Here is a 13,075-nt window from a genome sequence, read left to right on the forward strand (position 1 = left end):
GATCCCAGGAAGCTTGCTGAGGAGGCGGACCTCTGGGTTAGCACCAGAGTGTCCAAGAAGGTACCTGGGGGGGACTCCCACAAAGGTGGTCAGGGTTCCCAACAGAAGAAAGAGGGGGGAGATAAACTTGCAGATAAGGAACTCTCTAAAGGCCCCCAAAAGAATTCCCAGGGAGGGGGTGGCAACCCTTCCTTTTCCAAATTTGGGAAAAAGCCAGGGACATATGACAAGTCAGGGAAATCTAGCCCCAAATGCATGGAGTGTTACCAGTATGGTCACTACAAAGGTGATCCACAGTGCCCCAAGAGGGCACCGTCCACTACTGGACAGGCACCTGGGTTGACTAGTGTAGCGCTCGGGGGGGAGATGGACCCAAGTAGCTTTGGGGAGCAGGTAGAGATTTCCCTAGTGTCCCTGGGAGAAGGAGAAATGGTGCCCAAGGCCCACATGCCCAGAAATACTTCCAAGTACCGGCAGTGGGTCACCATTGATGGGCAGAAGGTGGAGGCTCTGCGTGACACAGGAGCCAGTATGACTACTATCAAGAGTCAGCTGGTGTCAACAGAGCAGATAGTACCTAATACATTCCACCAGGTCAGAGTCGCTGACAATCGCGAGAGTCACCTACCGGTGGCTCTGGTTCCCTTTGAGTGGGGGGGGGTCTCTGGTACTCTGAAAGTAGCTGTGAGTCCTGCCATGCCTGTAGATTGTCTGTTAGGCAATGATCTTGAGCACACTGCTTGGAAAGAAGTGGAGCTCAGGTCTCACCTGGAGATGTTAGGGTTACCTGAGTGGGTCTGCATGACCACACGGTCCATGGCTGACCGCGAGGGAAGTCAAGGGCATCTGGAGCCTGGAACGATGGCCCAGAGGGCTGCCAGGAGGAGGGACCAGGGGTGCGGGAAACCGGCCCCAGAAGTTCCCACAGTAGCTGACGGGGCTCCTGAGGAGGATGCTCCCGAGCCAACTGGGGAAGACATTGCCGCCCTAGGTGACTTACCTCAGCTTGCTGGCTGGCAAGTTGAGGGTGAACCCACCAGGGAGGAATTCTGCAAGGCGCAGAAAGAATGTCCCACTCTGGAAGGTTTGAGGAAACAAGCCTCAAACCAGGCAGCAGGCGACGCCTCTGGCGATCACCACCTATATTGGGAGAATGATCTCCTCTACAGTGAGCCTAAGGCTCCGGGCTTTGGGGCAGCACGTATGCTGGTGGTCCCCCAATGTTACCGAACCTTCCTACTGGGTCTGGCTCACGACATTCCCCTGGCAGGACATTTGGGGCAGGACAAGACCTTTAACAGGCTTGTCACCCACTTTTATTGGCCCAAAATGAGGACACACTCAGATAAGTTCTGCAGATCTTGTCCTACCTGCCAGGCCAGTGGTAAAGCAGGAAAAAGGGTTAAAACCCCCCTGATCCCACTTCCTGTCGTTGGCACCCCCTTTGAAAGGGTGGGCATCGACATTGTTGGTCCCTTGGACCCCAAAACTGCCTAAGGCAACAGGTTCATCCTGGTTTTGGTGGACCATGCCACCCGTTACCCAGAGGCAATCCCTCTTAGGACCGTAACTGCACAAGTGGTGGCCAGAACCCTGATGGGGATATTTACCCGTGTGGGATTCCCCAAGGAAATAGTGTCTGACAGAGGCACTAACTTCATGTCTGCATACATGAAGTCTCTGTGGGATGCGTGTGGTGTGACTTACAAGTTCACCACACCCTATCACCCCCAGTCTAATGGTCTTGTGGAGAGATTCAACAAGACCCTGAAAGGCATGATTGGTGGCCTCCCTGAGGCCATGAGGCGTAAGTGGGACGTCCTCTTACCATGCCTTCTCTTTGCTTACAGAGAGGTCCCCCAGAGGGGGGTAGGGTTCAGCCCCTTTGAACTTCTCTACGGGTACCCTGTCAGGGGACCCTTAAGCATTGTCCAGGAGGGATTGGAGAAAGCTCCAAAGACACCCCCGCAGGATGTGGTCAGCTATATGTTGGCCCTCCGCAACCAGATGACCCGCTTCTGGAAAGAAGCCCAAGATAACCTTGAGGCCAGTCAAGAGGTGATGAAACAATGGTATGACCAGAAGGCCACCCTGGTAGAGTTTCAACCTGGAGACAAAGTGTGGGTAATGGAGCCAGTAGAGCCCAGAGCTCTCCAGGACCGCTGGTCTGGCCCATTTGAAATAAAGGAGCGGAAAGGGGAGGCCACTTACCTAGTGGACCTCCAAACCCCTAGGAATCCCCTAAGGGTGCTCCATGTGAACCGACTAAAAGCTCATTTTGAGAGGTCGGAGATCAACATGCTTCTGGTCACAGATGAAGGAACGGAAGAGGAGAGTGAACCTCTCCCCGACCTCCTCTCTGCCCAAGAAGGTGATGGGTCAGTAAGCGGGGTCAGTCTGTCTGACTCCCTGACTCTAAATCAGAAAGGAGACTGCTATGAGCTGTTGGAGCAGTTCTCCCCCCTGTTCTCCCTTACTCCTGGACTGACCCACCTCTGTGTTCATGATATTGACACTGGTGATAGTCTCCCTGTGAAAAACAAAATTTACAGGTTGTCGGATAAGGTGAAGGCCAGCATCAAGGAGGAGGTCTCCAAGATGTTGACTCTAGGGGTTATTGAAAAATCCAGTAGTCCCTGGGCCAGCCCAGTGGTGTTGGTCCCTAAGGCTACTGCCCCAGGTGCGAAGCCAGAACTCTGGTTCTGTGTGGACTACCGGGGTCTCAACTCAGTTACACGGACTGATGCTCACCCCATCCCCCGAGCTGATGAGCTCGTGGACAGACTAGGCGCTGCCAAGTTCCTGAGTACGTTTGATCTTACTTCAGGGTACTGGCAGATCGCCCTGACTGAGGGGGCTAAGGAAAGGTCCGCATTTTCAACCCCTGATGGCCATTACCAGTTCCGGGTGATGCCGTTTGGGCTGAAAAATGCCCCCGCTACCTTCCAACGGTTGGTTAACGGGGTCCTAGCTGGCAAGGATGCCTTCTGTGCAGCCTACCTGGATGACATAGCTGTCTACAGTTCCAGCTGGGAGGAACACCTGCTTCACCTCAAGGAGGTGCTTCAGGCCCTGCAACAGGCAGGCCTGACCATCAAGGCTAGTAAGTGCCAGATTGGGCAGGGTTCCGTGGTGTACTTGGGACACCTGGTGGGTGGTGGCAAGGTGCAGCCACTCCAGGCCAAGATTGAAACTATCAAGGCCTGGCAACCACCACGAACGCAGACTGAGGTGAGAGCCTTTTTAGGCCTCACCGGATACTACCGCAGGTTTGTCAAGGGCTATGGTACCATTGTGTCACCCTTGACAGAACTCACTTTCAAGAAGCAACCTAGGTTGGTGAATTGGACAGAGGCTTGTCAGAAAGCCTTTGACACCCTGAAGGAAGCCATGTGCACGGCCCCCGTGCTCAAGGCCCCTGACTACTCCCAGGAATTTATCGTGCAGACAGACGCTTCAGAGCATGGCATAGGGGCAGTCCTAGCACAGCTAAATGAGGAGGGCCAAGATCAACCGGTAGTCTTTATTAGCAGAAGGCTATTACCACGGGAACAGAGGTGGAGTGCTATTGAGAGAGAAGCTTTTGCTGTGGTCTGGGCACTGAAGAAGCTGAGACCCTACCTGTTTGGGACTCACTTCCGGGTTCAGACAGACCACAGGCCCCTCATGCAGATGAGGGGTGAGAATCCAATACTCTTGAGGTGGTCCATTTCCCTACAGGGGATGGACTTTACGGTGGAACATCGCCCAGGGGTTGACCACGCCAATGCTGATGGTCTCTCCAGGTACTTCCGCCTTAGCGATGAGAGCTCCCAGGAGATCGGGTAGCTCTCCCCACTTTCAGCTGGGGGGGACACATGTTAGACCTGACAGCCTTAGGGTAGTCACCCCTAACTTTTTTGCCTGCCTCCCTCCACTTTTTGGACACTGTTTTTGCTGGTTTTTAGACTCTGCGCACTTTACCACTGCTAACCGGTGCTAAAGTGCATATGCTCTCTCCCTTAAAACATGGTAACCTTGAATCATACCTGATTAGACTATTAATTTACTTATAAGTCCCTAGTAAAGTGCACTTCATGTGCATAGGGCTGGTAAGTTAAATGCTACTAGTGGGCCTGCAGCACTGGTTGTGCCACCCACTTAAGTAGCCCCTTTTTCCTTGTCTCAGGCCTGCCATTGCAAGGCCTGTGTGTGCAGTTTCACTGCCACCTCGACTTGGCATTTAAAGCTACTTGCCAAGCCTAGAACTCCCCTTTTTCTACATATAAGTCACCCTTAATGTGTGCCCTAGGTAACCCCTAGAGCAGGGTGCTGTGTGGGTAAAAGGCAGGACATGTACCTGTGTAGTTACATGTCCTGGTAGTGTAAAACTCCTAAATTCGTTTTTACACTACTGTGAGGCCTGCTCCCTTCATAGGCTAACATTGGGGCTGCCCTCATACACTGTTGAAGTGGCAGCTGCTGATCTGAAAGGAGCAGGAGTGTCATATTTAGTATGGCCAGAATGGTAATACAAAGCCCTGCTGACTGGTGAAGTCGGATTTAATATTACTATTCTAGAAATGCCACTTTTAGAAAGTGAGCATTTCTTTGCACTTAAATCCTTCTGTGCCTTACAATCCACGTCTGGCTGGGCTTGGTTGACAGCACCTTGTGCATTCACTCAGACACACCCCAAACACAGGGTACTCAGCCTCACTTGCATACATCTGCATTTTGAATGGGTCTTCCTGGGCTGGGAGGGTGGAGGGCCTGCTCTCACACAAAGGACTGCCACACCCCCTACTGGGACCCTGGCAGACAGGATTGAACTGAAAGGGGATCTGGTGCACTTCTTAGCCACTCTTTGAAGTCTCCCCCACTTCAAAGGCACATTTGGGTATAAAACAGGGCCTCTGCCCTACCTCATCAGACACTTGCTGGAGAAGAAACCTGAACCAGAAACTACATCCTGCCAAGAAGAACTGCCTGGCTGCTCAAAGGACTCACCTGTCTGCTTTCTACAAAGGACTGCTGCCTTGCTGTTGCCCTGCTGCCTTGCTGAACTCTTGTCTGGCTGTGAAAGTGCTCTCCAAGGGCTTGGATAGAGCTTGCCTCCTGTTCCCTGAAGTCTCAGGACCAAAAAGACTTCTCTCTTTTACTTGGACGCTCCGTGCGCCGAAAATTTCGACGCACAGCTTGTTTCGCGGCGAGAAAAACGCCGCACTCCGACGCTGACCGACGCGACGCTCTTGGGACGATCGAAGATCCGACGCACGGCCTCGCAAGGACAACGCCGCCCGACCTCTAGAGGAGAAATCGACGCGACGCCTGCCGTGAGATCGTAATTTCAACGCGCAGCCCCGCAGATCGAAGTCTAGAGGAGAAATCGACGCGACGCCTGCCGTGAGATCGTAATTTCGACGCGCAGCCCCGCAGACCGACGCACAGCCGGAGAACAAGCAGGAAAATCCACGCACAGACCCGGGACATCTGTTAATCCCCGCGATCCACAGAAAGAGACTGTCCGCGCGCCGGAAAACGACGCCCGACTTCCCCGCGTGGAAAATAACAACGCAAGTCCGTGTGTGCTGGGGAGAAATCGACGCACACACCCGTTTTCCACGCACCTCTTCTTTTGTGGCCCTCTGAGGAGATTTTCCACCAGAAACCAGGTACTTTGTGCTTAAAAGAGACTTTGTTCATATTCTAAAGACTTAAGACACTTTATATCACTTCCCTGTGATATTTCTACAATTTTCCATTGCAACGTTATTCTTTTTGACCTACAATTATCCTGATAAATATTATATATTTTTCTAAACACTGTGTGGTGTATTTTTGTGGTGCTATATGGTGGTATTGTATGGTTTATTGCACAAATACTTTACACATTGCCTTCTAAGTTAAGCCTGACTGCTCGTGCCAAGCTACCAGAGGGTGGGCACAGGATAATCTTGGATTGTGTGTGACTTACCCTGACTAGAGTGAGGGCTTTTGCTTGGACAGGGGGTAACCTGACTGCCAACCAAAAACCCCATTTCTAACAGTATATATATATATATAACATGTGGTTAAGCACTACTTACGAACCTGATGAGGAATACTATGTATATAGGAAAGGGGATCATATCGGTGGTTAAGGATCCTTAAAGTTATTTTGTGCAAAAAATACATATAATAGCAAAAAGTGCCTAGGAACCCTGGTACAGTATCTTGATTATAAGGAGTTGGAAAGGTTCAGTTTTCAATAAAATTGTAGGTTGTGCAGTAGTAAGGACATGCTTCAGGCCACTGGCCCCTCCCAATACTTTTTCTAAAGTCCCTTAAAAAACGTTATTTATTTATAAAAATAAGTGTGCGATTCAGTCCTACGTTTGCAAATAAGACATGTTCGTTAAAATAGATTATATTTACACTCAACAAAACCTTAGTTTAAGCTTTTAAATCATGTGCCTGGCAGTACAATTTCTGGCCAATTAATTCTCGCAAGGTAGGTAGTTTACAGTTACAGTTGAACTTAAACCCCAGAAGCTGGATTTATTGGGAGAAAATGAGCAACATTGTGTGCTATGAAATAATCTTGTTAAGGTTTTCTGGAGTGACAAACGTCACAACAAATGTAAACGCTCCAACCAGGTGAAATTTACAGAAGAAACAATTTGACATAACATCTCTCAAAATTCTCCTGCTAAAAAGTAGTTTTTACTGTATGTCTTTCCCCGCAAAGGCACCTTTTTGCATTTTTTAGCATCATCGACTTTATGTATTTAGCAATTTTTTATGAAAAGAACACTGACCAAATTTCATAATCCCCTACACAGTATTGCGTGTCTGTATATTTTTCCTGCTCAATAACTGCCATCCTTTTTACTGGTGGTAAAAAGTTTTACCGCATCACAAATTTCATTTTACCGTATTACTTCTAGTCCCTGATTCAGCGTGTCCCATTATTGTTAAACGGAATACTTCAACTTGTATATGCTAATACCTCCAGTTGAACTATTTACTGACTATAGTATTAGTTCCTGCACCTCTAAAAGGTAGGTAGCATAATAATACTACATTTTACACTGTGCATGAAGACCCCATCCCCATGGTCCAGGATGGGCAGATCTGCTTTGCTCCCACCTGCGGACGGGAGCAGAAGAAAGTGTTTTGTGCTCCCGCCATGTGGGAGCCCAAACACTGCTTCAGCGGTGCTTCCACTTCAGCGGAAGAACCAAGAGGTAGGAGCTGTGAGCCAGCAGGCCAGTTGGGAAGTTCACTTCCCTAGCTGCCCCAATGTGGGAACGAAGCAACCAAGCTCAACAGGAGACATGCCGTCAACGGCTGCAAAGTGAAAAGAGAGTGCCTGGAGATGCTATAGTCACTGCTCTCAGTTGAGGAGCACCCCATAATGCCATGAAGGCCTATTCACCTGAGTGTGCCTGTTTGTGGTGCACCAGCAAGGAAGATGTAAGGGCTGCAAGGAGCACAGCACCTCCCAGAAATCTTTACTTTAAATTCTGACCCAAACTCTCCTCTACTTCTTTTCCAAACACTCTCAGAGCTGCTGCTTTTGCTTTCCAGCTTGGGAGTAAAGAGAATCTAAGTGGTCAGTTCTGTGACTGCATTTAATGTGACCTGAATGTGTTAATGAAAATGTCTGACACGTGTTATTTTGATTTGCAGTACTTAATTCAAAATGCTTTATTAACAATGACTTTTGAGAGACATTGCAATGCTTTTCTTAATGGCAATTATTGCATTTTAATATGGTTACTGATTGGTTACTGATTCCGTTGTTCATATGGTGATTTTTAATATGTATTTATTATTCTTAAAAGGTTTTAACCCCACTGACAAGGCCAATAGGGTTGTTCCTTATATTGATGTGGTTACCCTTTGACAAAGCCAGTAGGATTTCCTTATGTATTGATGTGGTGACCCCTTGACAAAGCAAATAGACGTATCTTATATTTTAATGCAGTGACTCCTTACCAAAGTCAATAGGCTTGCCTTTTATATTGATGTAGTTACTCCCCCGACAAAGCCATTAGGCCTGTTTTATTTAAAATGACACCCCTTTAAATAGTGATGTCACATCTGACATAGGTGCTGGGAATTGTGATTATGGGGGTCATGACCCACGAGGAATCAAATATGATTTGAAAATGTCACCAAAGGCACTTTCATCAGCCTGATGCATATATTTGTAGGTTCATGTATAGTAGTGTGTGTGCAGTAAATTTACTTTTCCATTTTCAAAGAAAAAGCACTGACTGGACGGTGATGTATTGAGTGTTGTTGTGTGACGACAAATGTGGATTATAAGCCTACACCACCTTCCCTGAGTAGGCTTTGAATAGCTATACTTTGCTACCCAGAGAGCGTCAAGAGCTGCAATGGGGTACTTGGTTCCCAGTAGAGAAACAATTGTAGACCTCTCACTTACGCAGGACGCACATCCTGTACAACTAATAACCCATTTTCTTACAACTTATTAGGCTCTAAATATGCCCATAAGTCTCAAAGAAACATACCCTTCAACATCAACATGGTACATTTCTCCACTCTGAACAAAAAGGAATGTGCAAACGGAGAGTGTTTTAACATGACCTTTTTGGAGAAAAAAAATCAAGCCGTAAAGCACGATTCCCAATCCGAAGGGTATCCTCTGGATGTTTGGCTTGTGGCAAAATGTCCATGCAGATGTCCGGATAGGTTTTAAAAATGTAATTTCACGTTGTGTGAGCATCCTTGGTCTTTTTTTCAGATATCTCTCTCCAGCTGGTTATGGTGAAAAGAAAGAGCGGACTGCCTGACCCACGACTGCAGGGAAAACTGCGAGCAAGGCTTCGTCTTTTGGAAAATGACAGCAAAGAAGTGATGGCTGTCTTTGGTGTAAGTCAAAGGTGATCTTTTTCTGTAAATTTCAGTTGGTCTATTGCAACCAAAGGTTGATTCATTGGATATGGCGAGCATAATCCAGGGGTAGCATTACCTACCTCCACGCTGCCCTGGTGTGCACAGGGTGCAGACCAATATAGCGCACCCAGAAAAAAGTGATATGACCAGGTCACATGCTAACTTGCCTACACTAGGGACGGTACAGCATATGAATTTGCCATTTCAAATTGTGTCTCCCATATCAATCCAGAGAATTGACTGGCTGTATTTTTCGAGGGGCACGAAGTTTCTCGCGGGTTTTTCCTGCTTGCCACTGCATCTGCTTGTTGGGGGCTGTGGTAACCCATTGCTTTACCCCCAGAAGTCTCTTCTGGGGGTGTAATGATTGTACACCACTCCCTATGTGGCACACACCAAGTGCACCTCCTGAGAGTCAGTTTCCCCCTGCACTGACATTAGTAACATGGTGCAGTAGAAAGGTGTGTGCTCATATGCATCGGGCAATGATTGCACCACTCCCCGTCCCTGCCTGTCATCCCTCATGGCCCCGCCCCCTTGAAAAATAAAACAATAAAAAACATGGTTTATTATTGTTTTATTTTTCAAGTTTTGCAGCTGCTGCTGGCGGGGGGTGCCGCTGCTCCACCATTGCGGAGGAGCTGCCGCTGATTGCACTCCATTTTTATTACGCTAACAGTGAATAATATACATAGTTCCCAAAGCACTTCTGAAATGTGATCTAACAGTAAGCACAAGATATGTTAAAACTAGGCATCATGAAACCCTCAATTCTTTTCAGAACTTGCTCCGAACTGATGATTTGTTAAACTTTTTCGATTGATTTTAGGAAGGCGATTCAGGTGTTTTAATTTGATACCTGTCCCATGCCTAGTGCTGATGAAATTATTGATATTCTAGTGTCTAGTAGTCAAATTCCATTTTCCCATGATGATGTGAATTGTGCAGTATTTTCCACCCATTTTTATTTTAAAATTCTGAGCTAGTAACATGGCTTCAATTGAGGTGAAGAATACATGAATAGATAAATCTACCAGTGACTGAATTATTTTGTGCAGCGAGCGCAAGAAGATGACACAGGACCAGCACAACTTATCTGCAGTAAACCTTTTATTCTGGAAAATATTCAGTACTCCCGGGTCTACTTTGAGGTTACCTTTGGTTCTTCTTGTGCACCTCTCTCTTTTACTTCATTGTCCTATTGGCCTTCTACTCTCCTCTCCATTGTTGTTATTGGTTCTTTTGAATTCAGTGTTTTCCTTTATATGGAAAACAGTTCTTTGTCCCACTTCTTTTCATGTTGTGTCCTCTTACTTTCCTGCTTGATCTTGTGCAAGGTCTTTTGGCCTGACTCCCTCCAAACTGTGCTTGGGAATGGTAGTTTTAACCTTTAGAAAGACAGTTTTAGGCAAGAGTTGAGACTTGGGCCAGGTGGACCAGGGAATCACAAACGTAGATTGAGGTATATGCTTCTGTTTTGCAGTCAGAGACTGCAACCTACCAAAGGAGATAAACTACGACTGTTATCGCAGGGAGGCTGAACCGCATGTCAACAGTCACAGTAGGGCCCCTGGAGTCTGAGATGTTGCTGCAACCACTGTAGAACTTGCCTACAAGGCAGGACCTTGTGTGGGGAAATTTGCCATACTGCTGCATGTGGGAATGACACCAGAGGCAGTGGTACTGTGACTCAACCATCTTTTTTCTGAAAAGGAGGTAGTTTGTCTTTGATGCTCATGCTAAGAGTGAGGTAAGAATGTTGATGCCACATTGCCCACCCAGAGAGACTTCTTTTTCAGCCATGCCAGTGTGTAGAGTTCCCTCTGGTGACAGGCTCATCTGCAAGCAGTATGAAACCATTATTTGACTTTTATTTTTCTTCAGGGCCCGTCCATTCTGACATTTCCACCTCCACCTCCTTTCCTCTTCGTCCTGGCTTCGTGGAGTTCTCATAGTCTTCAACCTTAGCTTTCAGACGGACCAACTGCAAGTTTAGGGTCACTGCTCAGTCTGGACTAGTAAGGGCCCCTATCCAAGGAATGACTTCTGTTGTTATTGACAGTGGGACCTTATAAAGCGGGGGTGGATACTGGTTTTGGGACACCACAGAAAGCAAATTCAGCGACACACTTAGGAGGTGCTATGATGCTGAGTGAGCCTGACACCGCAGTAGTCTTTCCCTGGGTTCCTTTGTTTTCTTTTTTTGCAACATTTATTTATTTATCAGCGGAGTGTTAATGCGCATTATGCAGAATAAAACATTGGCAATCATAAAGTAAAAACATTCTTAAAACAAAAGAACAAGTCTGCCAAGGCAGACAGTAAAAACAACAAGAATAATGACTAAGAAGAATAATACTAAACAACATGGGGGATGGAGGCAAAACAGGATGGAAATGCCTAATGCAGGACAATATCTGCAAAAAGGCTAAAGCTTTAAGAAAGCTGAGGCACTAGTATACCCTAGCGATGGTAAGGTTACCCTGACATGGGGGGGGGGAGGGTAATCCACACTATGCCAGAGTGGGGGTGTCTCAAGTAGTATATGAAGGGGGAGCAGTCTCATCCCTGACCAGACAGGGGCCCCACTCCGCTTCAAAGACATTCAGTTCATCATGTAGCTTAAATGTGGTGCATTTATGACTAGCCACAAAATGGAGTCCTATCTGCCACTTGCACTTGAATGTGGATGTAGTAGGTTGCTGCCAATGGCGCAGAATACACAGTTTGGCTACTGCAAGGAAAGACGCTATCCAGCAATGTTTGTCAGTAATCAGCAGGGTCGGCTCTTCCGTTAGGGCGGAGGAACATCACCCCCTTCACCCCGCCAGCAGCGGCAGCTGCAAAACCTTCACAAGAAAATTATAATAAACTGCGTTGTAGGCCACTGGGGTGATGAGCAGTACTCCCCCTCAGAGCGCATGTGTGTTTGGCTGGCCGTCTCAGGCCGGCCAAACACACATGCGTAGTAAGCTCTCTCCAGCCCAGCAACACAGTTGCTGAGTAACTGTCCAAGTTGCAGCTGGACCAGAGGGTATCATTTAAATCACAGTGATCTCCAACACACTTCAAGCAGCAGTCATGGGGGAGTAGCGTTGCTCTTTTGAGTTTCCAAGGGGACAACTACCAGTCATGCAACACCTTAAAGGAATTTCAGTCTGGACTTCCTGGGGGCTATATCATGATATGATAACAGTGTTTGCCATTGTTCCAGGGAGTAGCTCTTGCCCAGTGACTACTGCCAGGCTACCTAGTTATATTAAGAGAGGGACCAGAATAGATGATTTCAATGTGAACCCCAGAGACAACTCCTTGGTGTTGGCCTAGAGCGAGGGGGTTTTGGAGGATGGGTGAAATGGGGACATTCAATGACTGTGCTCCAAAAACAGCTCTCAGACAATGGGCCAGCTGACAATTCCTCCAGTGGACTGAGGGTTGAGCCCAAATTCCAACTGCGTGGCTTGGAATAATTTAGGATGCTCCTTGTCATATAGTTGGTCCACCCGTTTCAGACCCCTTTTCACTCCAAGATGCCCAGTAAATTGTTTTTCCACCAATACAGAAGGCCATATTATGCTAGAGCAGTGTCTTATGATGCAAAAGTGCGGAAATGCCTAACTGTTTGTGTGCCTCTTTCAAGGCCACCACTGTTAACAGTTTTGGGCTCGAGGCCACTTTACGGTCAGAGGCAATAAGATATATTGAAAGGCATAAAGGGGGTGATTGAGTATATATTATTCTAGGCCTACTCATAAGAGTGCCTCTGGTGGTGGACACATACACGCTGCCAGTTGTGATAAATGGAAGGCAAATCTATAGGAGGATATATGAGGAAGTTGTTAAGCCCCAGCGGTCATTTCTGGCAAAGGTGGGCCACCTGGAGTCTGGATTTCTGTCCGCTACAGATGTAGGTGTATCTGTAGATCCAAAGTCTGATTCTATGTTAAATTAGACCTCTCCTGGGATTCGAAAGGAGATCTTACCAAAAAGGTGGTTGAATCGGGGAACCATAGTCATTTTTGTAGTCTGCACCCTACACCAAAGAAAGGGATTTAGGAATGACCACTTTAGAAAGTCCTGTTTCATGTGACCTGTCAAGGGGAGGAGGTTATCCTCTATTGTTCGAGAAAAACCTTTATGAATGCAAATCTCTAAGTCCTAAAGTCCCTCTGCCACCCATCTCATG

At 47.3% G+C, this 13,075-nt stretch overlaps 1 protein-coding gene across 3 annotated transcripts in view; it reads left to right on the top strand.

The window, feature by feature from the left end:
* SH3TC1 (SH3 domain and tetratricopeptide repeats 1) overlaps positions 1-13,075 on the top strand; it is a 220,636-nt gene that overhangs the window by 43,014 nt on the left and 164,547 nt on the right. For all 3 annotated transcript variants that reach the window (XM_069203387.1, XM_069203393.1, XM_069203402.1), the window contains one exon: positions 8,738-8,865. In XM_069203387.1, coding sequence (XP_069059488.1) covers positions 8,738-8,865 — 128 coding nt within the window. The remainder of the gene's footprint in view (positions 1-8,737; positions 8,866-13,075) is intronic.

Source organism: Pleurodeles waltl, chromosome 1_2, assembly GCF_031143425.1.
Source record: "Pleurodeles waltl isolate 20211129_DDA chromosome 1_2, aPleWal1.hap1.20221129, whole genome shotgun sequence".
In the NCBI taxonomy this organism is placed as follows: domain Eukaryota; kingdom Metazoa; phylum Chordata; class Amphibia; order Caudata; family Salamandridae; genus Pleurodeles; species Pleurodeles waltl.